The 14,326-nt window shown below is 38.7% G+C and overlaps 3 protein-coding genes across 3 annotated transcripts in view; all 3 read right to left on the bottom strand.

The window, feature by feature from the left end:
* Positions 1 to 164: 164 nt before the first annotated feature.
* On the bottom strand, positions 165 to 5,833 carry tgm5l (transglutaminase 5, like). Its single transcript, XM_068712446.1, has 14 exons — positions 5,518 to 5,833; positions 5,166 to 5,348; positions 4,828 to 5,061; positions 4,392 to 4,510; positions 3,692 to 3,820; positions 3,129 to 3,306; positions 2,770 to 2,905; positions 2,487 to 2,590; positions 2,151 to 2,390; positions 1,999 to 2,055; positions 1,696 to 1,905; positions 1,442 to 1,599; positions 1,132 to 1,268; positions 165 to 668 (listed from the first exon to the last, which is right to left on the bottom strand). Exons 1-14 carry the CDS (start codon positions 5,522 to 5,524, stop codon positions 515 to 517), a joined length of 2,046 nt encoding a protein of 681 aa, XP_068568547.1. The 5' UTR covers positions 5,525 to 5,833; the 3' UTR covers positions 165 to 514.
* A 2,528-nt stretch (positions 5,834 to 8,361) lies between these two features.
* pxmp4 (peroxisomal membrane protein 4) lies at positions 8,362 to 11,109 on the bottom strand. Its single transcript, XM_068712448.1, has 4 exons — positions 10,983 to 11,109; positions 10,625 to 10,687; positions 10,322 to 10,520; positions 8,362 to 10,219 (listed from the first exon to the last, which is right to left on the bottom strand). The coding sequence occupies exons 1-4, from the start codon at positions 11,093 to 11,095 to the stop codon at positions 9,950 to 9,952; spliced, it is 645 nt and encodes a 214-aa protein (XP_068568549.1). The 5' UTR covers positions 11,096 to 11,109; the 3' UTR covers positions 8,362 to 9,949.
* Positions 11,110 to 12,573: 1,464 nt separating this feature from the next.
* The window catches only part of itcha (itchy E3 ubiquitin protein ligase a), a 15,088-nt gene continuing 13,335 nt past the window's right edge, over positions 12,574 to 14,326 (bottom strand). The window contains exon 24 of the mRNA XM_068712449.1: positions 12,574 to 14,326. This exon is cut by the window's right edge and continues 1,034 nt beyond it. The gene's annotated coding sequence lies outside the window, so the exon portion shown is untranslated.

The raw sequence follows: 14,326 nt of genomic DNA on the forward strand, positions 1-14,326 counted from the left end.
TTATCAAGACGTTTGAGAAGCATTACATTCAGACTGAACTCCAGGGACCTTTTTTGAGGAAAAGTCTCCCTCTTCAGGGCAGAGAACAGAACTGCAACAACATAAATCTACATAAATTCTGTATATTTGAGAGTCAGAAGGAAGAAAAGTAACATAGCTGACAGTAAATATTAGATTTCTTTATTATTTTATTTTTAAAATAAAACAAAAAGCACAATTATCCGAGTTAAATGTTTGTAAAAAAAAGTAACATTAATATAAATAAATAAATAAATATAATTTACATTCACATTTAAATCGTACAAAGAAATAGAAAAACATGAAGGTTGACAATAATTTCAATGTTCATCAATCTGTGACTGATGCTGCCACCTGGTTGCCATTATCTAGATTCAGTTGGGTGACTTAGTTTTAACAACATAAATTAAAAAAGCAAAACTACACTGACAGAAATGTAAAAGTCACACCCGAATGCAACACCTGAGCAATTTTTTTTTTTTTACAAAAAATGTTTTTAAGCTCTGCTGACAGAGACCATCTTGAAGCCTCTGATAGTGGAGTTGATGTTTGAGAGTGACAGGCTGGCCTGCAGCATCTTTGTTCCCACCTTGTTGGGGATGAAGGTGATGCGCTGCTTCACGCTCTTGCCTGGAGGCAGAGGGAGCATCCTGCAGAAAGAGACAGAGAAGATATAAATGAGTTCACACAGTGTTGAAGTTTGCGGATGGCTGACACTGGCTCTGAGTTTGTTTGTGACAGCTACGCTATAACTATAACTGTGTGAATGTCTAAACGTAGCACGCATTATAAGATTATATATATAGGTCACACACCCAAGCAGCCTAAAATAAACCTTCAGGGCCTGTAGGATATTATCAACCCTGATGTCAACACAGCAGAGAAACATTTTGTTTGTCCTCGCCACGCCTGCCGCGAAAACAAACATAAGCAGAACAGTACAAATGTAACAATACTACATTCCTTCAACTAAGACATACTGTACTGTCATGTCAAAGTGGCACTCCTATATTTGAGCATTACTTTTTTTGCAGCCATTCATGAAGTGCACAGATCAGTCATTCAACAATCAACATGTACAGTAAAATGAGGCAAGAAGTCATTTGTTCTTACCTGAAGTGGACCTTGCCCTGAATCAGCCCGGCTCCAGCTACAGTCAGTACTCCGCTCACCGGGTGAGAAAATGGATTGGTAAAGGTCACTATGGCAGCCTGCTCTTTGTTAGCCACAATCGAGTCTTCATCTGCAATCTGAAGGACAAAGAAAGTTGGTGAACCCTGATAATTCCCTTAAATTACCCTTTAAATAATTTCATACAATATCCCTTTGTTTGGCAACACATATTTGGTATCTAAAAGTTAAGATTTTTGCTAAATTAATTAAATTAAAGTTATGCATGTTTGAACAATTTGAAATACAATACCTGTATGGTGAGCTGTGGGCTGGCGATATTGAACTCCTCTGAGGCCAGGACTCGATCATGACTGGCCAAGTCATCCAGAACTACTGCGAGGTTGATCAGGTCGTCACCCACCACATTCTCATACTGTGCTGGGAGGATCTGCTGGTGAATAACCTTGACTGGAAAGACAGAGGCAGAAAGAGAAAGAAATTGAAACCACAATCTCTCAGAAGTGAAAGTTTGAGTCTGTAGATGAGTGAAAAAAGGGAATTTACCATCCATGGGTGCCAGTTGTATGACACCGTGGCTTTCCCAGAAGGTGTCTGATGGGCTGTTGTTGTATTCTTTAGCCTGGGCGTTCAGATGCACTTTCATCCTCTTTGCCACCTTCTCCTTGTTGATGACTTTCACCGTAAAGTGGACAGGCTCCCCGACAACAGGAGCTTTATCCAGGATCAGGAACACTAGCACGCCCCTGGATGAGCCTGTGAAATGAACATGAAGAAAGCCGGTGCATGAGATGAAATGTGTTTGAACAGATGACGAGACTGATTATTGCATTCAAAATTAAAAATTACCTCTGCTCAATGTTGAGTCCTCTGACACTGTGGAACTTCTCGATGAAAGTGTCGGGCCTATATTGTGAAGGTTGAAAGAAAAATGTAAGTATTCATGCCATAGAGCAAACATTAAGCCGCTTGATGAATGAATTTCTGTTTTTGGCTCATACTTTTGATGCATTTGTAGTCTCCTGTGATGTTCTGGTGTCTGGGGAAGCCAACAGCTTTGGTGCAGATGACGGATCCCACTCTTTCCGTGTCCTTGCAGTAGCTGACCACCCGACCCTCGCTCACTATGATTGAGTGGACGTCGGCGTTCACCTCAGCGTAGACAAAAGGGATGTCAAAAAACAAGTCGATACGCCGATCCTTGATTGCTTTGACTGGGGCTGGGCCACAGCAGAACACTCCTACAATAAAAGAAGAATGAAAGGAAAGTTATGGTAATGTCTGTTCAAGAGAACAAGTTCAAACGTGACCAGAGAAGTGATACATTTCTCACGCACCTTCGCTCCTCTCCTGAGGGGTCGGGTCAAGAATCTGCCAGCCATCCATTCCTGATCCCAGATCCCGGCGGGTCATCCAGCACTCCACCCACACATGGAAGTTCCTGTAAAGAAGTGACAAAATAACACATCACAAAACATGAATAGGCTTGCTTCACAAAACTAAATTAATGTCATTAAATTGTGTGAAAAAAAGTGCTTCAATAAGCCAGGCTCATTTTCACAAAAAACTGTTGATCATATTTGGCATGTTAACAAATTAAAACGGTAAATCACCACTGACCATATGCTGTCTTTGCTGTGGTTCAGCTTCTGCCCTGTTTCACTGTAGTATTCCTCAATCACCAGGTTGGCATTGGTGTCGTGAGCAGAGTTGAAGTTTGTGATGGGGCGGCAAGGAATACCAAGAACTCTCATGACTGAAAGACGCAATAAAAAAAAAAACAGCCGCAGGCGTTGAACACACTGATCAACAAATCGGAACATTGCGTAATGGAAAAAATGACATCAATCGTGTCATATAGTACTTGTTATTGAAGATTTGTACAAAAAGTACTGAGTAGTAAAGACAAAAGACTGTTTGACTGATGGTTATGTATATGATTATAGTTAAAAAGTTTAGATTTATCATGATATAGTCACCTGTGCACATGACGGCTGCAAACACCCAGCACTGTCCATACTTGACTGGATTGTAACCAGACTCAGCCCACTGGGTCAAGATGTCCCCACTCCCAGTCCACAAGGAGGGATTGACTCCATCTTTGTAGTCCCCTTTCCATTTCCCTTTCAGCACACCACGGTCGTCTTCACTGTTGATCTGAACATAAAAGAGAAGATGAATGCAATTTTCCATCTTTGCACGTCAGTTCCCAAAAATTATAGAGCAAAGATCTCAAATCTTCCCAGATGATTCTGATCCTTAGTGGCAGTTTAATAACTACTTCTATCACTTGTGTAACTGCAATAATCACAGTGTGCCATTTTGTTTTTAAACCTTCGCACGAGGTGTGTGTTTATATGCAAAACACAATGTTCCAGTTCAAGCCCCAACATGCTTTTAATAAGCAAAAGGACGCTCGCTGTATGTTGTCATACAAAGCAAATAAAAATGTTGGTGAGAAAACTGCTGGCTAGTGATTTATTCATATTGTGAAGTTTATGTATTCATGTTGTGTTTATACTCTGAATCTGTTCGCACTCACCATGGCAGACACGACCCGGCTGATGTAGATGGGGTTGTTTCTGTTCAGGTAGTCCTTTCTTCTGCTCTTTTGGTGCTGAGGGCTGACTTGGAGCAGATTCAGGCACGTCTCCAGAACACCGGGCTCAAACTACACAGGTAGAGAGGACGAAATGAGAGAATTAAATCAACAATTAGTGACAATTTGGAGCATATTCTAATAAATTAATACATAAATATATACTTTGTGTTTAATCCAACTCAAGGATCAAAAGTATATCCTGCAAGTGGACACAAGCAATACGTTATAATGAAAAGTCCCTTGAGGCAAACTTTGTGATTTGTGATATTGGGGCTATATAAATGAAATTGACGTCACTTGAAATGCAATCCACTGCAACAGCACCACAATAAATACTACACTTATTACTAAATGGAAATCAACAGTCGAAGGCTCTGTTCGAAATTGCATCGTAATATACGTAGTATGACATCAAACTGAGTAAGTAGCGCAATTCAACTGCATAGTATTTGGATGTTCTGTACGTGAGAAATGTCTGGATGTTCACTATATTAACAAGAATTAACAATTATTTTTTTATTCTTCTCTATTTTGTATTAATGTTTGAGATATATGTATGCAACGTCAGGATTGCTACTTAATTTTGTTGTACTTTGTGCAAAAGTTCTGATTAACAAATAGGTTTTTTTTTTTTTTATACCTGATCGAAGGACCATGGTCTCGACACAATATTCATAGAGGTCCCTATAAACAGCAGGCCAGAGTCGTTCTGGATGTACTCTTCTCTCTGGTCCTCAAAGGGAATATACACAGCATCCTCTGCAAGAAACAAACACAAAAAGACATTTAGCACATCCTTGTGCATTGACATATCAAAATACATTGCTCTATACACCACAAATATTTTTTTTCTCTGTTTTGTAAAGCTGGCGCCAGACATTTACTCTGATGATTCACACTGCACTGTAGCGATCAGACGCCCATAAAAGGAATTAATACGTGCGTAAAGGTGATGACTGTATATGCAATACATCATCATGAACTCATTTATCCACACAAACCATATCTATTGCTACAATTTCTGCTTTGGATGAACTTCATAAAAAGCTTCTGATCGCTTCACTGGGTTGACTCACCACGACACCAGGGATTGCAGAGCAGGATAAATTTGCTGAACGCGCAGGTCTTCTTTCTGCCCGGAGTGAACACATACAGCTGAAATGTGTAGTAGCCCACCGAGGCGGAGGCAGGAGTGGAGATGAATATGGAGAGGTTCTGGAGGTCCCGGCTCTCTGGGTCAACATAGGCTTTCCAGTGGGAAGAACAAACCTTCTTGGAGAAAGTGACCGGCATTACCACATACAGGCGGCCTGAGGAGAGAAGAGAGACAATTTAGCAAAGAGATTTTAATTTTGTGTTTAAGTCTGGTTGCATACAATAGCCGTTCATGCCCAAAAATCTAAATCTAGACTACCTAGCATAACTTTGATCCTCATAGAGTCGGTCTTGGGGTTGAAGGCTCGACCCTCCAGTTGCACACTGATTCTGAGTGGGGCTCCTCTTCGCACCACCAGGCTTTTGGAGCTGCTGAAGCCCTCTGTCCTGTGTCTCTCCAGGTTTTCAGATTTTTCCAAGTTGACATTTTTTATTTTCAAGTCTGCAAACGAAGAACAAGAATTTAAGATATTAAAGAAAAATGCGTTTACTTATTAGAAGCCAAAACGGGAAGATAGGAAGAACAAAAAGCGAGGAAGGCTACAGTTAACTGATAAAACGACAAACGAGTGGGGAAAAAAATTGCTTGCATTTGTGAAGACAAATCTCACCTTCCATTTGTTGGTGTCTCTTTTTCTTCAATGCAATGCTATATTCCTGCTTTCACCCTCTGCTGCTATATATCCCTGCTTTCACCCTCTGCTGCTATATAAACCTTTGCCCCACCTTCGGAAAGGGTGGGGCAAAGTATTTCACATGTGGTTGTGTCAAATTAAACTGGTTTTGCTCGATTGTTACTAAGGCCGTCAAGTCATGTGTTTAAAAACACACGTTACAAAATGGTACACCACTCCTTGCTTGAGTTGCAGGTGGACATTTTACTGGGTAAAGTAATTACGTAAAACAATCAAAGTCACCCAGTTCAGCAGGAGAACAGAGTGTGACAACGATGGTTTGCTGGGTGTGAACACTTGCAAGATGCTGCAAAATTTTTGTAATAAAGATATGAGACCTGTAGCAGAAGAAGTAATACTATTTCATTGAGCACAAGTGAAAAAGCAAACTAGTTATCTTTTGTGGGTAATATCTATTCATACAGTTCACAAACTCTTATTGTAGTATTTTTTCATAGCATGTGATATCATGTTGTAGTGGGTTAGTTTGGCCTCATGCTACATGTCTCTGCAAGCCGCTGCAAAATAGTGTGAAAAGCAAAAGGTGATTCAGGTTTTTGTACCCAGGGTCAGAGACCTTCCAGGAATCACAGACCAGATAAATCAATAAAGAGTGCCTTTTTTATCTTCTGCTTTTAATGTTACATTCTCACTTTTCCCTGTGTGTTTGGCTTTGTTTACATAGCTTCAATCATTTTGAATTTCTTGATTTTAGTTTTTAATCTGTGACAGCCCCTCTGTTTGGTTCCTCTGCTGCGTCTGTGCTTGCTGTCTCCGGGGCTGCAGGCCTGATTGTGGAGTAATCAGCGGTATGGACACACCTGTGCCCCATGCATAAAAAGCCTGAGCAGCAGAAGACATTTGTGGGCAGATCTACTCTCACCCTATACCTTTGTTGTGGCGTTTGGTTTCTTTTCACAGCGCAACAACCATGCAGCACATTTTCAAGCAACCGAGCCAGGCTGTGACAAATCACACCGTCAAAAGCTCACAACTGAAACTAGATTTTATAGAACAGCGATTGTTTTGATCCAATTCTGAACTCCCCAAAACTACAAGGCAAAAGTCCTTACAAGTCATTTAATTGCTAAAATTTCGTTTTTTAAAAGGCAGACACACACGCATGCATAACTAGGATATTTCTCTTTCTCTCTCGCTCTCTACACACGCCCTTTAATCCACTGCCTTGACACTGTTATACAAAGACACAGTGACTTCTGCCCCAGTACAGGGGCATGGACGTTCATGTGGAGGTGGTTTCTGTTTCCATTGTTGTTTAGACTTGCCTCAAAGAGAAAATAGCGTTATTGCGCAAGTCATATACAAGTAGTAGAGTAGTCATCCACTTAACATGACAGGTATGTACAGCATTTTGGGTTGGGAGGCATTTTTGGAGAATGAATATAGACTTGAAGTCACGACATGGATTGTTGCTCTGTCTATTTATGGAACTGGTGTCTCCATAGCACAGAGTTAAATTCAATACTTGATAACACCTTTTGAACACAAAAATTAAAGAAATACTACTAATACCCTGCAAGGAAAGTTTCAGTCAGATGGCACAATGGACAATTTCAGGATTTTGAGTCGGTAGCTGTGTGGCTCTATGAAAGACAGGGTCGGTCAGTCAGTCAGTCCACCACTTTGGTCCAGACTGAAATATTACACCATTGGATGGATTACTATGAAATTTTATAAAACGATGTCATGGTTCCTTGAAGATGAATTGTATTGATAAAACTGGTAGATCAAATTAAGCAATCTGATTGGTTCATATCTGTGATGTAATACTCACATACTGCTGCTAATATGTCCTTTGCCCTTTCAGTATCACTCCACGTATGAGAAAAAACAACTTTAAGACAATTATTTCATCATGTTTGCTTGGCGACAGGGATAACGGGGCGATAACTTCCGCCAACACGCAACATGTTACAGATAAAAAGTAACAAAGTTAGCTGATAAAGGCTAAACCCGCTACAAAATGCCATATAGTTTAACCTTGTAGTCTGTGGACATGTTTCATATTTGTTATTTCAATGGTCCTTCTGCTGTAGCAGGTCAAGGCAGAGCTCATTTAATTTGCTTAAGATACGGTTGGGTTACACACTTCAATATTTACTATGTCAGCCCTTGAGACAAACTGAATGCTTCATATGCTTCAGTTCTGATAGAGAACATATGATTTTCTCCAGTTTGCTGGCTGGATCACAATGGGATGATGTGAATAAGTGTAATAGTTAAACACTGTTTAATAGATTGATACTTGAACCAAGTCATGCGATGGGTTTTCCACCAGACAGCATGTGTCATTGAAAATACAATTATTAAATAACAGTGTATTTATAAACTTTTATTGTTTAAAATAATGTCAGCAGGGACTGTTGGCCCTTGGGCATTTTCACATTCTCAAATCTGGCCCTCTTTGAAAAACGTTTGCACACCCCTGGTTTAAAGTGTTTGTGCTCAGGTTAGATTTATTTGCATGTTGGTAATGCCAGTTAACCGACATTCCTAACTTACACAAGATTGGTTGGAAAAGAGTTGGTAGCAGCTTAAGTAACATTATTAACACATTACTAAACTGTCTCAATGTCACTTCAGTTTGATATTTAAGGTTAAATATTGGTTTAAATGTAAAATGTCCACTAAGGGCAACATGCTCCAGATAAAAGGGATATCATTTGTATTGTTTAATTTTATATTGAATATGAAATAAAACAAAAAAACAAATATCTTTTCGGTCAATTTAAACAAGCTTGCCTTGGAGCCTCAGGAGGTGAAAAATTAAAACACACACATTTCTCTATTTTCAGATATTTTCTTGAACAAACGATTCATTTATTAATTGTTAATGAAACTGTATGTAGTCGCAGCCTTACTTCCAACCCTATCAGGTCTCTGGTCTTTGTCTTTGAACAACAACCCCTCTTTAAAAGACCTTCTCCAACATCTTCCACTGTTCATACACCTTTTACCACAGCTGCTTTCAGTGCTTACGCTTGAAATACAACAAACATTAAAGTGAAACTTAAACTGCAAAGGGTTTCACTTGTAATTCTGAAGGCCTCCGGGCAGATCAAGAAGGTAATGACCGAGTTGGAGCTCAATGCCTTTTGGATGAATATTGAATTGCAAAACTAATTAAGCCTTTGAAGAAAAAACAACAGGAATCGGGTTTGACTGAAACAGAATTTCATTCAGTCCTCGTTAAATATACAATTATGGCACACCTTCGGCTTTTAAACATAAAAATGTGTACATTGACAATAACTTCACCATGCACATCCAGTATTTAACAGTTGCCATTTTTAAATACAAATTATTTTATTTTTGTATTCTGTGGCAGCTGTATTAAGTGATACACCCCTGGTAATTAAAAATCCGTCAATTCTACAATCACCCAAAATAGCAGCAGAAAAAAACACTACGTATATAAAGATATTGATATTTAAAGGGGAAATTTGCCTATTTTCGTACATCCAGGTAAGGGAACGTTCTCTGTGTGTCTGGGGCACAGCTGCAAAATCTGTTCTTCCTTTATTCAGCAGTCATTTGACGTGACAATGACGTAATTGGTGGTAGAAAGAACTACGGAATAGTTCAGCATTTCTCTGGGTAGCCAGAGGGCGAGCACTAGATGCCGTTTAAAAACGTAACATTTTTGTTCTCTTTGCTTCTATTGTAAACTAGTTATGTTTCCAACAGCGAAAATGGCATCACAAAATATAAGTGCACAGGATGTTGCGGACGAGGATTTGTAAAGTGTATATTTCACAGTGTTTTAGCTGACTCATTGGCCGATTTATTCGAGCCGAGACCAAAGGAGTGAAGCTGTAATGCGCTGCCACTGACAATGTGGGAAACAATCTTGGTTTACGCTCGTTCGGACTATGCTGTGTTTTTATTTTATTACCTGAATAAGTATAGACACAACCTGGCTACACTATGTTTGGCTGGGTGTCAGAAGCTCAGAAACAATGCATTCTGGTACATGTAGGAACTGCCTGCACAGCTCCACAAACAGGAAAAATGAGCTTCACCAGTCAATACAGCACGCACTAAGGAAGTCCTTCAATGGACTACATTTACCATGAACACTGATTGGACCTCCAGGTAAAAGGTGACAAATGTTTCCTTTAAAGCAGATTCAGTCTAATACTAATAATGGTGTGCAAATATACTAGTCTCTATCTGTTTAACTGGAAACTTGGTGTGAGTTGACACACAATAAGACATACACTATTATCTAACATTCATTTCAAAATGGCAACATTCAATAATTTTGGGAATATTAATAATTATAAAAAAAATTTAAAAAAAGCAACTCATGTATTGTAGAGAGCTGGTAATGAGAAAAACTGCAAAGTCATTTGTAAGCAGCAGTCCTTGGCTTGTTATAAACAAGGAAGTCTGTGATGTCATGCCACACGTTGCTGTCATGGTAGAGGTAGTTCATGGAGGACTGCAGTGAGGGCTGGAGGGTGTGAGGGTAATATTCAAACAGCCACAAGACAATGCCCCACACCAGCGTGGCAAAGAGTGGGAAAGGGTCGTGTTTAGGCTGGGGGATGAGTCCTTTCTCTACAGCCAGCCGAGAGAGGGCGAACAGGATCCGAGACAGCAAGTACATGTTGATCTAGAGAAGAGCAGGGATTTTTAACCGATCGAACGCTTGAGTTTATGACGACGTGCTCGTTAATGTACGAATAGGGATTTTTGGTCTGCGGGCACATCATACCTGGCTATTGATGTTGTTGTTATCTCCGAACACTAACCAACCTCCAACACAGGCGGCCAGAAAGGAGTGAGACTGCAAACTCTTCCCCTGGCATCTCTCCTGCAAGGCTTGAAGTCCTTTGTATGTGAACACAAAGCATGCCAGGTTGTGGGAGTGGGTGTACGTGGCCTTCAGAATGGCTTTGAGCTTGTCCTTCAAACTATTAGAGAGAAGACAATACTTGTTTATAGACTTTAGAGATGTGCATTGTGATAGCAAGGGACTGCTAATTAAAAAAAAAAAAACTACAGCTCAATTCCTTACCTGCCACTTCTGAAGAGGAATGTCATTACCAGAGCATGTGGTGCTCTGATTTTGGCCCCATATCTGAGTGAAAAAACAAACAAACACATAATGTCAGTCCTGTCTGGAAACACAACTGGCTACAAAACACGGTGAAGCATCCTCGGTGCTTCTAGTGCAGTCAATACAACCTGCTGCTGATACTGTTTGTTGCCAATTGTGTTACCACGGTGGCTGCAGGCTGCTAAAGACACCCACCACTGTAGTCCTACAGCTGTGCAGACCTGCTAGCTACTAGCTAGCTATGAGGTAAAGAGGTAAACTATACTAAGTTAGCTTAGCTAGCTAACTTGCTAGTTTATTTAATATTTTTACTTACACGGCGCCGTTTCTGAATCCTTTCAACACTGCCAATGCCGCTTTGTACTTGTCTTGCTGCAGTAGGTTATTGACAGTATACAGAAGAGTTCTAATCAGATCAGGGCCTGCCATGACTTTCAATAGCAGCAAACAACAGGACACTATTTCATGATGCACATATTCCCGCACGATGTGTCACAGCGAACATGTGCCGTAGTGCAGCATTATAGCTTAGGTTCCTATGTAAACTCGGCTGGTGTGTTTGGCACGTGAGAAAGTGAGCGTTTTGTGAATTAAAAAATGATGTTAAAAGCGTTCCTTCATTCTTCGTCAATCACTTTTAAAGCACGTTAAAGTCCATTTGTAAAGTTTAACTGATTAATTCATTCATTCTCTATGTGAACGTATTGAATAATGTAGCTAAAAGGGAATGCATAACGGTTCTGCAGTGGTTGGAGTATTCAGAGTATTCAGATCGCTTAAACGTAAATACTAATACTAAACTAAAAATCCTGCTTTCAATACTGTCCTAAAGTAAACATGTATTATCAGCATGAATTATTTTAAGTGTGAAAAGTAAAAGTAGTCATTGTGCAGTAAAATGTTACCTATCAGTGTTTTACTATTAGGAAAGAAGACTTAGGAGCAATAAGAAGCAGGGACATTTTCTCAACACAGAAAGGAACACTTTATTTTATTTTATTTATTACACACATTTTGTAGATATGGTTTTCACTGGACAGGGAGGGTATGAAAAAAATCTGTAATCTGAAAAGTAACTAAAGCTGTCAGATAAATGTAATGTAGTAAATAGTACAATATTTACCTCTGAGATGTAATGGAGCAGAAGTATAAATCTGCATTCAATGGAAATACTCAGGAAATACTCACCGGGTTCAACGTGCTGCTGTCTGACAAGTTACAGAAGTATCAGCTACCATACCGCCTTCAGAGCAGCTTCTTACCTCAGACTTGGTGAGTAACTTTAGTAATTGCATTTGTCATTTAGCTTTTGTATATTACATAATGAGTTTTAGGAATAACTAAAATAAGAATTGATCAAAGTTAATTTAAGGGCGGACACACTTAACACATTCTGAAACATTCTCCAAGTCAACAGCCATGCTCACAGCAAGAAACATAATTAAGAAATACATTTAAACATTACATTCTGTGCTTTGGATCCATAAGCTGCCTTTATTTCTTCTTTTTCATAGGAGAAAGCATCAGTTAGTATTCACATCCTTTACTTAGGTAAAAGTAGTGATACCAAAGTAAAAGTCATACATTCATAATGTCATTGTACTATTTTATAAGTATTATTAGCAAAATATACTTAACATATCAAAAGTTACAGAACATGTTTCAGAGTGGTATGTTATTGTACTCTTAGATTTCAATTACTGTTGTATTAATGTGTAAGCGGCATTCTGTTGAGGCTGTTTCATTTCCTTGAACACAATTTTTTAAGGGGACAATATGCAAAACAGTTGTTGCCCTATATTTATTTTGAAGACAAATACAAACAAAAGCAATGAATTGTGTGTAGAACATTGTGAACAAATGTGAAAAATGCTGCTTTGATAATAATTAACACTTCACGCGTGTCCTGCAGGAGCCCAGTGTTTAAATCATTTTATTACTGTTTTTCATCTCTCAATCAATCCAGTCCATTGGTACATGAAACCCATCCTACAAATAAATAATATCCAACCAATGGCTTCCACTTATCAAAAAAGTTAGAGCTTCAAAAAACAGTGATTACACTATCAACATGATTTACAATGCAATCAGTACAACTAAAACACTATTTTTGCATATTTCTACACATTTAACTGCTCCATGATCTGGAACACAGCAGTGATTAAACAGTGAAGTGGTTAATTCAACCGGTTTGGAGTGTCAAGGTGCTAAAATTATTAGTTGTAGTCTGTTAAAATATTCAACAGTAAACATTTTAATTACAAAGCTTTTTCTGTTGTTTTTAAATCAAGGTTTCTTTTTTACAATAATCTCTTCACAAGTCTGAAAACCAGTAGGTGCACACTTACTGGCTTGAGTTTTGTGTGTGCATTACTGTCAGTAAGGGGATAAATGTAAGATAATGTGAAACATCTGACACAATTTAGTATAAAGTGAGCAGTAACTGGTATTGACTGAGGGACAATACACCTGTCGGGTCAAAGAGGGAGAGCTTATGTTCTTTCTTCTGTAATGCCGACACTATGAAATGACAAAGAGCCACATGGTTCATACGTGAGCACAACATCCTTTGACCTTTTACTGGGAGTTTAAATTTAATTTCCTGAAAGTTAATGAAGATTGTTCAATGATCTGGATACACATTGAAAATCATACCATTTAATTTGCACCTTGCTGCCTCTATACACACACACACACACACACACACACACACACACACACACACACACACACACACACAGCTTGATGCTTTGACAGATACAAGTCGTTAAAAAATATCACTTGACAGATTACATTTTTTTTTTTAAATTTTGTATTTATGATTGAAGCAGCCAAGCTACCTTTGTGTTTGTCACAGTGTTACCCACTAATATTATAAAGGCCAATTTAATAGTGACCACTGATGTGAAAATGTGTAATCATTTTGTTAAGAACTGATCACACTTAATGACTTAGACCTTTAAGTCAAATGGTTTACAAAAAATAATTAAATAAAATCCTTTGGTAGATTGGTTCCATAGTCATTTTCTTAAAGTTACACTCTACCTCATACTAAAAAGAAACTTTAAGCTTGACGTCGGTGGAGCTTTTTTTGGAAAAGACGGGAAATACACTAATATACTACTGTACAAATCTGAATACCTAACACCCTATAAAACTAGGGCCACTTATATATAACATTAATTCAAATCTTAGTTATCAACTTATGCCTGCAACTCAAAAGGGGTCCACTGCTTGGGTGAACATTCTCTACTCTGTAAGTATATTTACATAAACTGCATTAGTCACTTAACACAATAAACAGCATCTTCACTATTGATTTAGAATAATACTTAATTCTGGACGTCTACCAGAGAATCGGCTACCTTTCAGTGGGAATAGGTCATTATTCAACAAATCATTGTTCTCTTTTACATAATGCATCCTAAAGCTCCCACTTCATTAGTAACAGCTAATAATTATCAATAAAAAGACTTCACTCTTTTCAGTCTCCCTGACCGGTAAAGGAAGTGACCATTCAAACAGGCTGATATTATATACAGCGCAGATCACTTTGGGAAGGCAAAGTTCTAAAAATCAAATCACAACCAAACCAGTTTCACCAAATACACTTGCAAGCATGCAAATGTTGTCCATTTCATATTGAGAATTGAAATCAAT

This window comes from Cebidichthys violaceus, unplaced genomic scaffold (assembly GCF_023349555.1).
Source record: "Cebidichthys violaceus isolate CVI_PGR_0920_01 unplaced genomic scaffold, fCebVio1.0.p SCAF_17, whole genome shotgun sequence".
In the NCBI taxonomy this organism is placed as follows: domain Eukaryota; kingdom Metazoa; phylum Chordata; class Actinopteri; order Perciformes; family Stichaeidae; genus Cebidichthys; species Cebidichthys violaceus.

Bases quoted from the DNA above. Each gene is read 5' to 3' on its own strand.
- tgm5l (XM_068712446.1), bottom strand. The intron at 3,307-3,691 runs GTGAGTGCGAAC...TTTTATGTTCAG, and splicing joins GCCGGGTCGTGTCTGCCATG to ATCAACAGTGAAGACGACCG. The intron at 2,391-2,486 runs GTGCGTGAGAAA...CTTTTATTGTAG, and splicing joins CCCTCAGGAGAGGAGCGAAG to GAGTGTTCTGCTGTGGCCCA.
- pxmp4 (XM_068712448.1), bottom strand. From the start codon at position 11,095: ATGGCAGGCCCTGATCTGATTAGAACTCTTCTGTATACTGTCAATAAC. The intron at 10,521-10,624 runs GTAAGGAATTGA...TCTCTCTAATAG, and splicing joins TTCCTCTTCAGAAGTGGCAG to TTTGAAGGACAAGCTCAAAG. The intron at 10,220-10,321 runs GTATGATGTGCC...GCTCTTCTCTAG, and splicing joins ACAACAACATCAATAGCCAG to ATCAACATGTACTTGCTGTC.